Source organism: Motacilla alba, chromosome Z (assembly GCF_015832195.1).
Source record: "Motacilla alba alba isolate MOTALB_02 chromosome Z, Motacilla_alba_V1.0_pri, whole genome shotgun sequence".
NCBI classification, from domain to species: Eukaryota; Metazoa; Chordata; class Aves; order Passeriformes; family Motacillidae; genus Motacilla; species Motacilla alba.
Genome location: NC_052046.1, coordinates 54,054,458 through 54,068,463, shown reverse-complemented (window position 1 = coordinate 54,068,463; position 14,006 = coordinate 54,054,458). Strand labels below are relative to the sequence as shown.

General features: G+C 38.2%; 1 protein-coding gene across 4 annotated transcripts in view; it reads right to left on the bottom strand.

Moving 5' to 3' along the window:
* TJP2 (tight junction protein 2) overlaps nt 1-14,006 on the bottom strand; it is a 62,975-nt gene that overhangs the window by 43,874 nt on the left and 5,095 nt on the right. For 2 of the 4 annotated variants that reach the window (XM_038123516.1, XM_038123515.1), the window contains exon 2: nt 6,951-7,071. The exons of 1 other annotated variant lie outside the window; for it this stretch is intronic. Coding sequence is in view for 1 of the 3 variants with exons in the window: in XM_038123508.1 (XP_037979436.1) it covers nt 6,951-7,071; nt 10,953-11,065 (234 nt within the window). In the remaining 2 variants the exon portion in view is untranslated. Of the gene's footprint in view, nt 1-6,950; nt 7,072-10,952; nt 11,318-14,006 lie in introns of those variants that run through there. One more of the 4 variants, XM_038123508.1, reaches the window with a different exon arrangement.

Here is a 14,006-nt window from a genome sequence, read left to right as displayed (position 1 = left end):
TAGTGGTCGCTAAAAACACTAAGGAAGACAAGATCAGCAGAATTTCAACCACATTATATTCAGAAAAAAAAAAGACTTCTTTCCCAAGTGCTGCTGTCTTCCTAGCTTTATGCTATTTTGGGTGGATGAGGCAATACTTGAATCAACTCTTGGAAGGAAGAAACTAAGATTGAGAACCAACTGTAAGGAAAAAACTTTCTTAAGCAAATGATTTTTAAAAAAGGCAAACAACCCATTACTTTGAATTTAGATTCTCAAATCTAAAGAGAATATGCCAAAAAAATTCCAAAGCATGAACTTCGCTCTGCTTTGATGTTGTTCCTGCTCTCAGTTTTACGAGTGAGTGATACCATACAACTTTTTTGCAATACCAGCAGTCCATTACATGGCCAATGTCAGGACCACTTGGAAAAATTAAGCACAGGGGACCAGGCTCTTCACACACATGGGATACTGTGATAGCTTCTGGCATCAAGAATTTGTCTATGAGATACAGCATGGCAAGGCAAAACAGCTGTCACTCTCCACACCAGTGCACACCTCTGCAAATTGGAGGCAGCTTTCCGAAGAGCACTGTTTGGCAACATTGGCATAGAATGCTATGCCACAGCATTAGCAGAGAAATCCACTGTCCAGTACTTGTTGAAACAACATGACACAATGAAAGTATGATTTTGCTGCAGACTACACAGTTTGAGATGCAAGAACAACATTTGTTTTAAGCTGGATGGCAATATACTTTTTGAAAAGCACTTGTCAGACATGAGGTGGGACAGGAAAAGAAGCCACCAGATCTCTTGACTACCATCTCTTAACACATATACAAAGTTCGTGGCAACATAAAGTAGAGCATCAGCCTCCTGAAGCTGCTTCCTTCCACACAGGTCCTGGCAAAAGATGAAGAGCTACCACTCTTGAGTCCCCACTACACACAGCTTCTTGGCGAGAGCAGGGAGTGCCAGTCAGAGCAATCTAAAGGTCTGCCTATCCTGTCCAAGGCCAAGAATGATTATTTGTGGTTCCAGACAAAAGCTGTGGCTTGACCTAATGCCTCCTTTTGGCATGTTCTTAGACTTCATCATAGCCACAAGGTGTTATCACCAACAGAGGCTATAATTCCCTGAGTTGTAAGGCAGCAAGCAGGGTTAACACACTAAGCTAGCCTGAGGTAAGTGTAACACAGATGCAGGAACTGACCACAGTTATGCAAGCCAGATAGGCTGGTTTTCAATCCCTTGCCACAAAATACCGTCTGGTAAGGGCCTATCAGTTTGTCTCTATTTAGTGTCCTGCAATAACAGATAGAAAATAATCCATGTGGGCTTATCTAAATATTTCCCATGTTTGTCCATAAAATTTCTCACTTTTAAGAGCAAAGTATAGATATCCTTTCGCATTTTCTTTTTTTCCTCCTCAAACTAAACAGCCACTCTGCCACAATGGGCATATAAATCATGCCATACCAGCCTGCAAATACAAGCACTAAGTGGCCTCTAGTGCTAATGCTCACTCTAGAGCTTGGCCAAATGCCCAGATGCTCATAGTGATGGCATGGACTGATGTAAGAAATGGTGCAGTAACAATTGCCAGATTTCTTATCCTGCAATTCAACCACAAAGAGGAAACTTTCAGGCCTGCTCTTTGACCAAGATGTCCTCCCAAGATGGATATGCAGGAAGGCCTTATGAGAGGAAAACCTTGCCAGCTAAGCAATAAATGGAAGGATATCAGTGTAAACAGTGATGAGAATTGTGTGAACTCCTCCAGCACCCCAAGTTTCTGCCTCCTGTGGTAGGAAAGGGGGCAACATGTTCTCGAAGAATTCAATTCACTTAACAGCTATTCCATGGTAGCACAACATCCCCTTCTCTCTCTTCCCTTGTAAACCAAACCCCTCACCTGCAGCTCAAGCATATTATTTACCATTAGGTATACCCTCTCCTGTCTCATCTTCTCTGAAACACCACAAAACCTCCCAGTGTGGATAGAGAATACCTGTAAACTAGCCAAAACTCACTTGGGACAGCAACACAAGCAGAAGAGGGGCAGGATCCTCAGCCAAATGGTCTGATGTGTCTGTGCAGGTCCCTGAGCAGTCTGAGTGTTTGGAGGCATGGCTGCATGTCCATTTCAGTGATTGGTTTCCCTTTGAAATGGGAGGTGCAGGTCTAGTTGTAGTCAGTCCTGCAAAGGATACTGCATCATGGAGAGTAAAGGCTGGCTAGCAGCACCATGTAAAAATTATATGAACTGGGCTACACATTTGCAGCTCTGCTCTGTGCAGTATTTAGGATCAGCTATTCTGCAGGAGCAATAACTCTATAAAGCAGCATCATCACAGGGGATTTTATGGAATGTTATGTAGGTGTACAGGAATTTTTAAATTAACTTCAATGGAAAGATTATTTGTATTAACTTTATAAAAAACATGCAAATAACTTACATTGAACACATTCCCCATTGAGATTTTCAGTTTAAGTAATCAAGGGAGACATTTTTTGCCTACAATCAGATTGAATCTACGGTCTGTGTAGCACTAATTTAGAGAGATCACTTGCTGTAGCCTGAGTCATGCAAAAGCTAGGACGTATTCCATAAATTATCTAATGCCACTGTGAATGAAGCAGTTGTACCACTTCCAGCATCCACAGAGAGAAAACACCCATTTAACACTACACTAGAGGATGCAAATTTAAAACAAGCAGCTGCTCTCACAGTTACTCCAGCCAACAGAGTAAGGCTATTCTGCAACTTGTCGGCAACAACCATGTTGTGATTCAGGTTCTCTCTGCCTCCTCTCAACCATCAAGCCTTTTAACCTGTCCTTATGACAATAAATTATTTTTCTCTTTCTTCAACACTTGGTAGTGCTGCTAGACAGCATGGCAAAAAGGCAATCTCCTTTAAGAGCTGGGAATTGATTTCAGAAAGAGATACTGGGAATGTAGGCTGCTAGTCCAGTTTTGGAACTCTCTGAACAGAGATGCCAGTTTTGCTCTTGTTTTTAAGCAAGTGTTCATGATCCTGTCATGAGAGACACTGTAGAAGTTTCTAAAAATACCATGTTGTCAAACAGCCTCTCCCCCTTCCCTTCCAAGCAATCTCTTTAGACTGCCATTTGTCATCAGCCTGCAAAATCACACAAATCAGTCAGCCCAGTCCTACTTAAATGATTCATAAATCCAATTACGTTCGCTTCTTTATATAGTAAGCTGGGTACTAACAGATTCAACCTTCAGGATTAGAGGATGTGTAGGTAGCTGACCTCTGACTCTCAGGAAGTGCTCAGGAGCTTCATACATATGGTTTAAACATGCAGCTCTACACTGGGGTTGTCACATACATGACACAGTAATCCTAATCTCTGTCTTGGGGGGACTGGAGAAGAGACATTTTGCATACTATCTTAACACTTGCTACCATGTGTAGAAGTGAGTCCAAAGGAGGGTCAGCAAGATGGTAGGGGCTGAAGCACTGGCCCTACAAGAGGAGGCTGTGGCAGCTGGGTTTGTTTAGCTTGGAGGAAGGATAGCTTCAGGACACTCAGCAGCAGCCCACTGGTGCTGACAGGAAGAGATTGAAGAGATGAGGCCAGGTTCTTAGCAGTAGCACAAGGTGGATAAGAGACAATGGGCCAAAGTTCAAATAAGACCAGTTCAGATGTACAAAAAGGGAAACAATTTTCCCCATGAGGACAGACAAACCATGGACCCACTGCAGATAAGTTGTACAGTCTCTGTCCTTGGAGGCTTTCAAGCCAAACTGGGTAAAGCCCCAGGCAACTTGTTCTGATCTCACAGCTGACCCTGTTTTGGGCACAAGGTTGCACAAGAAACCTCCTGAGGTCCCTTTCCACCTGAATTATCCTAAAATTCCAGAGTTACTGCATGATTCAAGTGCCAGCTTAAAGCAGCATGAGGCAATTATTATCCTGCCCCTTGTCTCCACTTCCAAAGTACAGCTTGTGATTATGCAAATAAAGATTTTGGCATGCAGCTGCAGGGTCTGGTCTGTTGTCTGTCTCTGATGTAGTGCAAGGATGAACAGCTATATACGCTTTCCAAGTCTCAAAGCAGCAATACTAAGGCTGTTATTTTAGAAAGCATAGATGTCCCAGGAAGAAACCAGAGCCCAACATACACAGTATGTATGTGCAAAAATATGTGCAAAGTGTGGGATGATCACAATGTCAAATCCTTTGTCACTTAGGAGGCCACCTATTATGATGTTTTGAAGAGCAGAATATTTTAAATTTTTAAAACCTAGATACAGAGATTTACTGAGACATCTCAAACTGCTAAAAATTTTTAAATGTAGATAATTATTTAGAGCAAGAGGCAGCACTGTTCTAAGCCAATCATAGACTCAATTTTTAAGTTCACAAAAAAATTTGAAACACACTGTTACATGCTGAACAACTAGAAACAGCACTGGACATTAACAGTATGAAATACAGTTTTATATATATATATATATATATATATATATATATATATATATATATATATATATATATATAATGTAATGTAATGTAATGTAACGTAATGTGTATTTTCCTCAATGTTTTGGACAGTCATCAGTTGCACAAGCTCTCACACATTACAAGTTTGTTCTGCTTTAAATCAGAAGACTATTTGCTTTGTTTGTTGCTACTTTCTTTTTGCAAAGAATGTGGCAATTAGAAAACAGAGAGTTATAGCATATTCATAAAACAGCATGAGAATATGCAGAGGTGTTTGGTAACAGTTAATAAAAATTATAGTTGTGAGAAAAAGAAATACAGTCTATTTGTTCTAACCACATTTTCATCTGGGCAATGTTTTAAATTACATTGCAGTTCCTTGAAAATTACACTAGTAAGGAAAGCAAATGAAACAGTTTGACCTACTGCAGGAGAGAGAAACAGGGTCTTAACAGTGACTCTGCTTGAACACACACACACCCCCCACCCCATCTCCTCCTCTACAGACTGTGCAAATTGAAACAACTTTACTTGGCAAAAAGCGCTTCAACCTCTACTACTTTAAGAAGCTACAAAAACTAAAACCATTATTCTAAAGAATGAAATAACAATGTAGTTTAAACAAATCCTAACCACAGAAGTGTGTACTGTTTTCCCCCCCAGACACCATACGAAAGTGTGTATCAACACTTGAAAGGAAATCTGTCCCCCAACCCCAACTTTTTAACTTTTAACTGCAGGCACATTCTTTTTGAACATTCATTTTGCTTACATCTGATTTCCTTCCTCTCTTCCCTATGTTTCTTGACTACTGGCAAGGATGTGAAACAATCCTCTGCTTTTAGCTATTTATCTGTCTTTCCCCACTAGAACTCAAGCCCTACAACATCAAAGTTTTACCATAGTAATCAACTGTTATGGCTCAAATTAATTAAGACAACACAACAAAGAAAACAAAAATCCCATTCTCATGGAGATCATTATGCTTATTAAAAACAAGCAAAAGAATATGCAGATTACACAAGATGTAACATACACAAAGATGTGTTACTTTTTTTCCCTGATATAGGGGTTAATTTAAAAAACAAAGCTCCAGACGGCAGTTCTTCAGCCAAGTTAGTACTTTAGAACACAAAAACTATACTTCAAAGCTCTGCCTCTCCCCATCCTATTTATACTGGCAAACCTCCTGCTGACGAGCTTATTAAGAAACAAAGCAGTTCTGCAGCCCTATTCAGAAACAGCAAGGTGCCAGCTAGGGTACTAATGCCCACTTTTGGGTGGTGTTTTTCACAAATGACTACAGTGAGCTGGCAGTTAGTCCAAAAGAGAACAGCAAGAACAATACGGGAGAAAGTAGCTGGACACAGCCATCCAGTCATTCACTTGGCAGTTCCACAACTCCTAGAAGCTCACAGACAAAGCAGCTGGATGTACCTTATGAGCCATCTTGACACCTTGCTGATAAATGGTTCTGGAGTTTCTTTTGCTAAGAGTTGAGCTCGCAACTATCCACATTCCCTGATGTAAAGTTGGCATACCCTACCACTGAAGGTTTTTGTTTTGAGGAAAATGTCAGAGGACCTCAGCTGAGACATTCCTGCCTAGCTACATTTCACTGATATTCTTATATCAGATTTTCCCTCACTCCCAGAAAATTAAAGGGGGAAGTAGCTTTAGTTAAGTATGTCACAAATAAGAAAGTCAGGACAGCAGATATACACATTTTTAAGTAAATTACTAAAGCAGCAATAGCTGCTTCATCTCAAAAATAGAAGTCAATTATAGTTTTGCAAAACATCAGCATAACAACCTTTCCCTCTCTTAAAATCATCATCTGTTAATCACTTACAAAAACAAGCCAAGCATGTTCAATGGACACATGAAACTAAGGACACATTTTACAGTCCTTCTGGAAGCGCTTGAGAAAAGGTTTCAAAAGCAAGGTTAATATGCCAAAAGGATTATATTTACCTTAATGATGTACTGTAAGAAAATATGCAGCAAAACAACTCTCCCTGTGTGGCTATTCTGTTTCCTAGGACTGACTGAGTCACTGTGCAACTCCCTTTGTGCTTAAAGCAATTTATTTATCCCCAAGTCCATGCTAAATATTTATATTTGCTGAAGACATCATCATAGATTACATCCATTCTTTACCAATGTTTAGCTAACAGATGAACTAGTACAGGCCTGTGCATTATTATTTGCATAACTTTAGCAGAATATTGACTTCATTGCAGAAACCTCTTCTCCTCTGGAGGCCTGTTGTACATCATCAAGTTCTCAGCAAATGTGCATGTAACTATTTAAAGTTTCTTTGATAATTCGAAAGAACTAGTTTTAATTCCATAGTACTCTACAAAGTACAATTTCTCGAAACCTTATAAAAACATAGCTGAAAGAATATACACCTTAGCTAGCACATGACAAGAATACATAATTTTAAACTAATGGCTAGGTCTAACTGATGGAACTTGACTAGTACCTTGGGAGGAGTGATGATTTTTGAGTGCCGTTGTCTACCTGCTGCGCTATACTTTGGGCGTGATGTACAGCTGTGCTCCCAGTCCCACTCACAAGGAGATGGCAGCGCAGTAGTTTGCTCCCTGAAAAACAAAGTTTCATTTAAGTCACATATAACCACAAAGGAGTGTTTGTGAAGCCTGGAACACTGAAGTCCTAGAGATAAAAAGGATATAAAATATATTTCCCTGCTTAGTTTGACATGCTTAAGCTTCCCTGGAAATCACGTGGAAATAGTGCTTTCAAAAAAGGAGACACTCAGCAATATTTACACACAAGCCTGCATGCAAAGCAATCCATGCATTTTCGCCAATGAAATAGGGTATTGACAGAAGCATACTTATAGTTACTTTATTGCACTGGTCCTCTCCACAAACCATGTAGCTTTTTGTTTCAATTTAGCTTTGGTCTCATTGTTGAGCTCGCACAAGACCATACACAGGAAAGCTAGTAACAGCATTGTATCTTGAGCATAACCTCAGCGAGAACAATCGGATACATGTGCTCCAATGACATCAGATGGTAACTTAAGAAGTTCAGCTGCCAAATGATAGAAAGAAAACAATTTCCAGTGTAATCTTCTACTCTCCTTCCCCCGCTCAATAGGCTACCCCTCTCGGGCACAAGTAGCATGTTAACTTCCATTCAACATCCCTGTCACGAGGCTCCCCCTCTCCCTGACCCCTTGTCTAGTTCTTGATTACCCTTAGTAGGAAAAGAAAAAATGAATGGTTTCACTAAGATAAAGAAGGAACTTTAGACAGAAATGGAAACACAAGCTAGTGGTTAGGGTTTGGTGGTGGCTTTTTTTGTTTTTAAAAGAAAACCAATGTGCAACTCAGTAATTTCAATTCTTCTCTCTTTCCAAAGTGTTCCATCTTCAAAGAAGGATATAGCCAGACTTCCCTAGGAAAGTATAGTAGCTATTCTTTCAGCAGGTTTGAGTTTGTTTGCCTGTTTCTGTGCACCTCCCCCCCACCCCGCAATGTACAGATGTTTTTTCATTATGATTAACACTCCATTAGCCATTTCTAGATCACTTTAGAGATGTAAGAAAGAGATACTGAAAGAATTCTGCAGAACTTCCCCACTGTCTACAAGTCTGGCCCAAGTTTTGATGTGTCTTGTCTGTGACACCCACATTTTTCTGAGTACAAATACAATGATGTCACAGGTCTGAAAAAGCAAAATTAATTTTTTTTAATAATTTTGTTTCAATTAACTTTTTACAACATGAAACAATGCATGCACCTGACAGACACCACACCTCAAAACTAGAAGGTTATTTTATCCTTCCTCCCCAAGATCTTCCAGCATAAAATCATTTTCTAAAAGCAAACTACAGTTTTAAATCAAGTCATATTTCCAAAGTTGTAGAAGAAAAAGATGCTTAATGTGAGTTTATATGACCACCAAAGAGCAACACAAGCTAATCTGTGCATTTGAAACAAACTTCAGCCTTATTGTTCTAGGCTATGCACAAAATACTATTTTGGAGGCTGCAGAAAATCACACAAGCAAGCTAAACCTTAACTACAACTGCTGCCATCATTTTCCGTTTGTCAAAGTTCATAAAAATCAATCTATCTGTCACAGAAATCATCACAATTCCAAGCAAAGATGGAAGTAAAAAAACTTAACTTTGTAATGTCTTTGATATGAAAATATAAATTAATACAGAAGAAAAATAATGCATCTGCCTTTCCTGCTTTCTTTTGCACAGTAGTCTGGGTTTTTAAACAGAATTCTTACAACTTTTAAACACTGGCTCTAGCCATCACACTCAAGATGACTTAGCATCACACCCAAGTGCTATTTTTTATCTTAAGAGGTGTTTAAGAAAAATAAAGTACTCAATTATGCACCTGAATTTGTGCAGTGAGGAGTTGACAAATAATGACCTCTATACCTTTATTCAGTATTAGGGTCTCAAAAGTGTCTCATTATGCTACAAATTTTTCCTATACACACACACTCACACTTTTATCGCATTGTATTTTTATAAAGAATATGACAGGGTACCTCTAGAAGTTGAGTGATAAGCTGATCTTAGCAAAATGCCTTCTTAATGTGTTTATTCCAGTCATACAGAATAAGCAGTATGCAGCTAAAAAAGAACGGTGCTTTTTTTGTCAACTCAGTTTACTTTGACTCAATTGCTGGTTACCAACCTTTCATTCCCTGAAAGTTTTAATAAAAACATAAAAGGGATCCCTATTACAGTCCAATGACAACAGCTTTTCTGCTTTTCTGAAACTCTTGGAATGGCAAATCCAAACATAATCCAAATACATCTTAACCAGCTTGAAATTCCAAGTGTGTACAACAATTACTTTAACTAAACCTCTCCCTGAAAGCATGGCGATGTCCAAATAAAATGCTGGAAATAAAAACAAATTTTAACAGTGTATTTTGTACGTAGATACTGACTAATACTCAGTAATAAAGGAAAGACCAACAGTCACAGTTACAAAAGAAATATTCACTACAGTTAGTAAGTTTCATTTTTAGAGGGCTTGATTCAAGCTGTGACTCTGGCCAGACTAACCTACTTGAAAACGAAGAAAAATTTGACAAGAATATATATACAAGAACTTTCCAACACAGCTTCTCAAAATAGCAGGAGAAATCAGGTACCATTTTGTCAACATATGAAGAGCAGCTGAAAAAATCAGAGATTTGCATGTACATATTTTATATGGAACAATCAAAGGAAGTCACAGTTCAGCATACTCCACTGTCCTGAGCCCAAACAGACTGCACTGAGAATCCCTTTTAATGGGCAAGTTCTTAACAAAAAGCCCTACAAACACTCAACATGACACTGAAAATTTAGAACCAACATGAAGAACACTTGTGTTAATAAAAAGACACAAAACCATTTCCATCAGTGTATTTTCTAGACTAGATTTTGTTGTTCTGGTGATAGATCTGGAAAAAAAATCATATTATACTTAATGATTTATTTGCTTTTACTGTTGCTACTACCATTAAAGAAGGCATATTTGTGGAAAAATTATAGGATAAATCTGAATTCAGTTATAGTCAAACAGCCACAATTATAATCCAAGTTTTGCTTTGAAGTCTTGCTTACACAGAACTATTCCAAACCAACAGAAACTTACTAATTGGTCTTGGACAAAAACCTCTCATATTTTGCACTCCTCTGCAATGTCTGAAACAAGGTGACAACATTCTAATGTATTACAAAAATACAAGAGGCCAGAAGGACTCTGGAGACACCCATCCATCCATGCTACTCATACAGAGGCAGGTGGAAGAGAATGACAACTCTGTTTTCCACACAACATACGTTTTTGGTGGAAACAGTTACATACACAAGGATTTTTCTGAAGCCTAATACTCAAGTTGTATGGTACAAGTTGTATGTACACTCTGGATTGTTTTTAACAAAAATCAGAAAAACCTTCTTGCAGGGAAGCAGTATTCTTAAGTATGATGAACTCCAGGCTTCTAAGCAGAGAAGTGAAGTTGCCTGCACAGACAAAAGTAATTTTTCTTTTCTCATTTTAGGAACTGCTTCTCTGACAGATAAAAATTAAAATATGCATATTTTTAAATGAGGAGAGGGGAAACACATATACGTCATATACGTCAAGTTAGTAGCAAGCAAAAAACACAAAACAGCTATTTCATTTCTTTTCTGATCAATATACATGCGTTTATTCTTCCTGTTCTTCAGTAAATTCCTCATTTAGAAGTAACATCTTCTCCTAGTTATTTCTCTGGACAAGGACAGGTAGTACACAGAAATCTCTAATGAAACCATTAAGTTCAACCACAGCTACTGAAGATACAGAGCTTGGAAGGTACAAAAAAAAAAAAAAGATTACCTGTTTAATTAATAACTCTCCTCTTTCTGATAACAAGTTTTAAAAATGCATGATTCAAGGTGAGCACAATTTTTCCCACAGTTACTCACTGATTGCTTTTTAACACTTACCCTGGATGTTGCCACAGATTTGCGTGTCTACCCTCAGGAAGCAACTCCCTTTTGTTAAGGGGAGTAATACCTATTGCTGCTTCTAAAATAGTTATGTACTTCTTGTACCGCATCCTGCCTTTCTCAAGAGTTCCACCACGTTAAGTTATCATCCAAATGCAGATGCTGCAACTGAAGTCATGCCTCTTCACTGATTTGAAATGCTGCTTTTTAAAACACACTGCAAGTTTGAAGCACAAAAACAATGCTTTTTTCCCCTCTCCCAGGCTAGGATAGTTAGTAGAAGAGAGAGAGAAACCGAAGAAAAACTCCTACCAGATTCCCCAGAAACGTCATTGTTGCGTAATTCAATCTTTGAATAAGACACTAATGAAAATGATTGAAGAGACAATCACGGTTCTAAGCCTGGCTGGATAATGCACACTCTCCAATTGACTAATCCTTTGCTAAATCTCTGCTGTCTATAATCTTTCAACTGCTAATGGTTGCACTAGGTAACTTCTCTGTCAAATCCATCCAGGGAATAAAAGAGAGCTGCACAGAAAACTTAAGACTATTTTGGACAGTGACAGCCAAAAATAGCTTTTACCTTAACTTTTCTCACCAGAAAGCACCACAGCACCAGAAACCTCTCTATGTTAGAAGTATCACGAGGGATTTAGCTGACCTACTCAGAAAAGGCATGGAGAAATATTTCCTTACGTGGCTTGTACAGAATTAAGAAAGCTAGAGACTCCCTTTATGATACCTACTAGTCATTCAAATGCGCCTCACATGATGCTAGAAGCCACATCCCATGTCAGAATTGCTCTAGCCATGAGGTAAGTAAGTGTGTTCCAAAGACCTATGTATGAACTACAAAGGTGGTGAGAGATGCACATGTTGAAAGAAGTAACAGTGACATTTTGGAAACACTGCAGTACTGTCAAATTACAATATTCATAGATACTGCAAAACTAATCAAGAAAATGTTGATGTGATGCTTCTTAGATAGTAAGAAATGAATGCTTATATGTATATAGATATACATAGTTACATATATTATATAAATACTATGCACTTAAGCAGTAATAGAGATAAAAACATAGAAAGAGATGTGACAGGAAGACTGAAGCATGGAACCATGACTCTCTCTGTAAACTGTGCATATTACTTATTCCCTAGTATTATTAAGCATGTGTGTATTTCTTTTGGGGTGATATCATATTGCATGTTACTTATTTAGAAACCAAGATGATTTCTTGTGCTGTAAACAACAAGATTTGTGTAACTATTTCCAGATTCTACATTACTTACAATCCTGCATTAGCCATATTTGGTGTTTAATATCCAATCACATTTGTAGGTTATGTTAGCACATGTACACACTGAACTATCTCAAGTGATTACTAAACAGCAACCCATGTGACTGATCTTAGAAGAGCAAAATAAAATCAAACATCTTTTAGATTCAGAGAATAGCACTACAGTTGTCAGAGGAACATGCTAATAAGGAGTATGTAGTCTGAAATGTAGTGATGTATTAAGAAGTGTATTAACATATTAAAACCACATGAATTAAATTAAGCAAAAAATTACTTTTCCGTGTGCAAAAAAAATCACTTAATTACAACTTGAAACATCTGTAAACAAAGCATTAAGAAGCTTAGGAAAGCAGAGTAGTAGTTGGAGTCTGCAAGCACAGCTAACATCATTAAGCCTGCATGCATCCTGACTTCTGGTAGCTCTGGTAGATCTATTGTAAAGGGTGTACTGAGAAAGAAAAGACAAGACAAGAAGTGAGCAGTTTTTGACAATTCCAGTACTTAAGGATCTTCTGACTGTAGAAATCCATGACAGTTTTATTTTACACAAAAGCAGATTTATTTTTATAAAATTGAGTCTTCCCTCAAAGTTGGTTTCATTAACAACTTCAGTTTACCACACTTTCACCTATGAAGTTTTATTATTTCTTTCTGTACACCTTCCGCCTTAACATCTCTTTAACTCTAAACTCTCCCCTTATAGATCAAAGAAATAGTTCTCAAAAAACTTTCCCACACTAGTTTTCAAAGCCAGTCCAAAGCAGAATCTAAAAAGCATTAAGTGCAGCTCCAGTCCATCTTTTGTCCCTTTGAGCAAAGCATATTAATTCTGACCAGAAAAGGAGCCCCATGACTAGGTGTTGCACAGGGAAGCCAAGCCCACACAATAAGCACAAGTTACTCCCAAGTACTGCTTTCGGTTAAATGGTGTGCGAAACCTCCAGGTACTTAGATGGAGAGAGACTGACTCATAGTTAATCAACTTCCTTTAACTTTATTTAGAACTGAAATTCAAAGCTGCTAGTACATTCACTGTTAGTGAAGAATGACTTTTGTAGAGCAAACAAAAATTCTAAAAAAGACTGTCCTCCATTGTTTCCTGCTGGAAAATTATCGTCCACCCCACTTTTTCTGTCTTTGTATTTTTTCAGGAAGAACAGAAACCAAGCATTTTCTTGGAGAGAAACAGTGCAGTTTTCCTAACTGAGAGCACACAAGTGATGCCTCGGAAAATACAATGCATTTCTGAGAAGGGGAAGGAATGACAGAGCTTTTTTCTCCATTAAAGAAACATTTACAAGATCAAAGCAAAAGCTTTATTTTGCTTTAATCCTTGACAGATGAAAACAGTCATACGCTCTTAATTAGATGTAGAGCATACTTCTTGTAAACTGATGGCAAAGGCAGGATCACATCTCAGTCACTTCAGACCCAACTAAAAAAGAGACAGTCTTTGCCTAATGCAGCCACAAATTACTTTACATTTCGTGAAAAAACCAAAATCCCGTTCTTTCTCATCTTTCAACAAAAGTCTGTGTAACAGCTACAGATCAAAGAATTCTCTTGTTAAGAGAGCAAAGAAACAAGCATCTCTTCTTACATGCTTTTGCTCAAGTGATAAGAACAACTGTGACAGTCGATTGTTAACTTACAGAACATACAGGTGTTTTGTTTGCACCACAACCAGCACATATGTAAAATTTGATCTGTTAGAAAAATTGTAAGGTAGAGGAGCATCAAGGGATGAGGG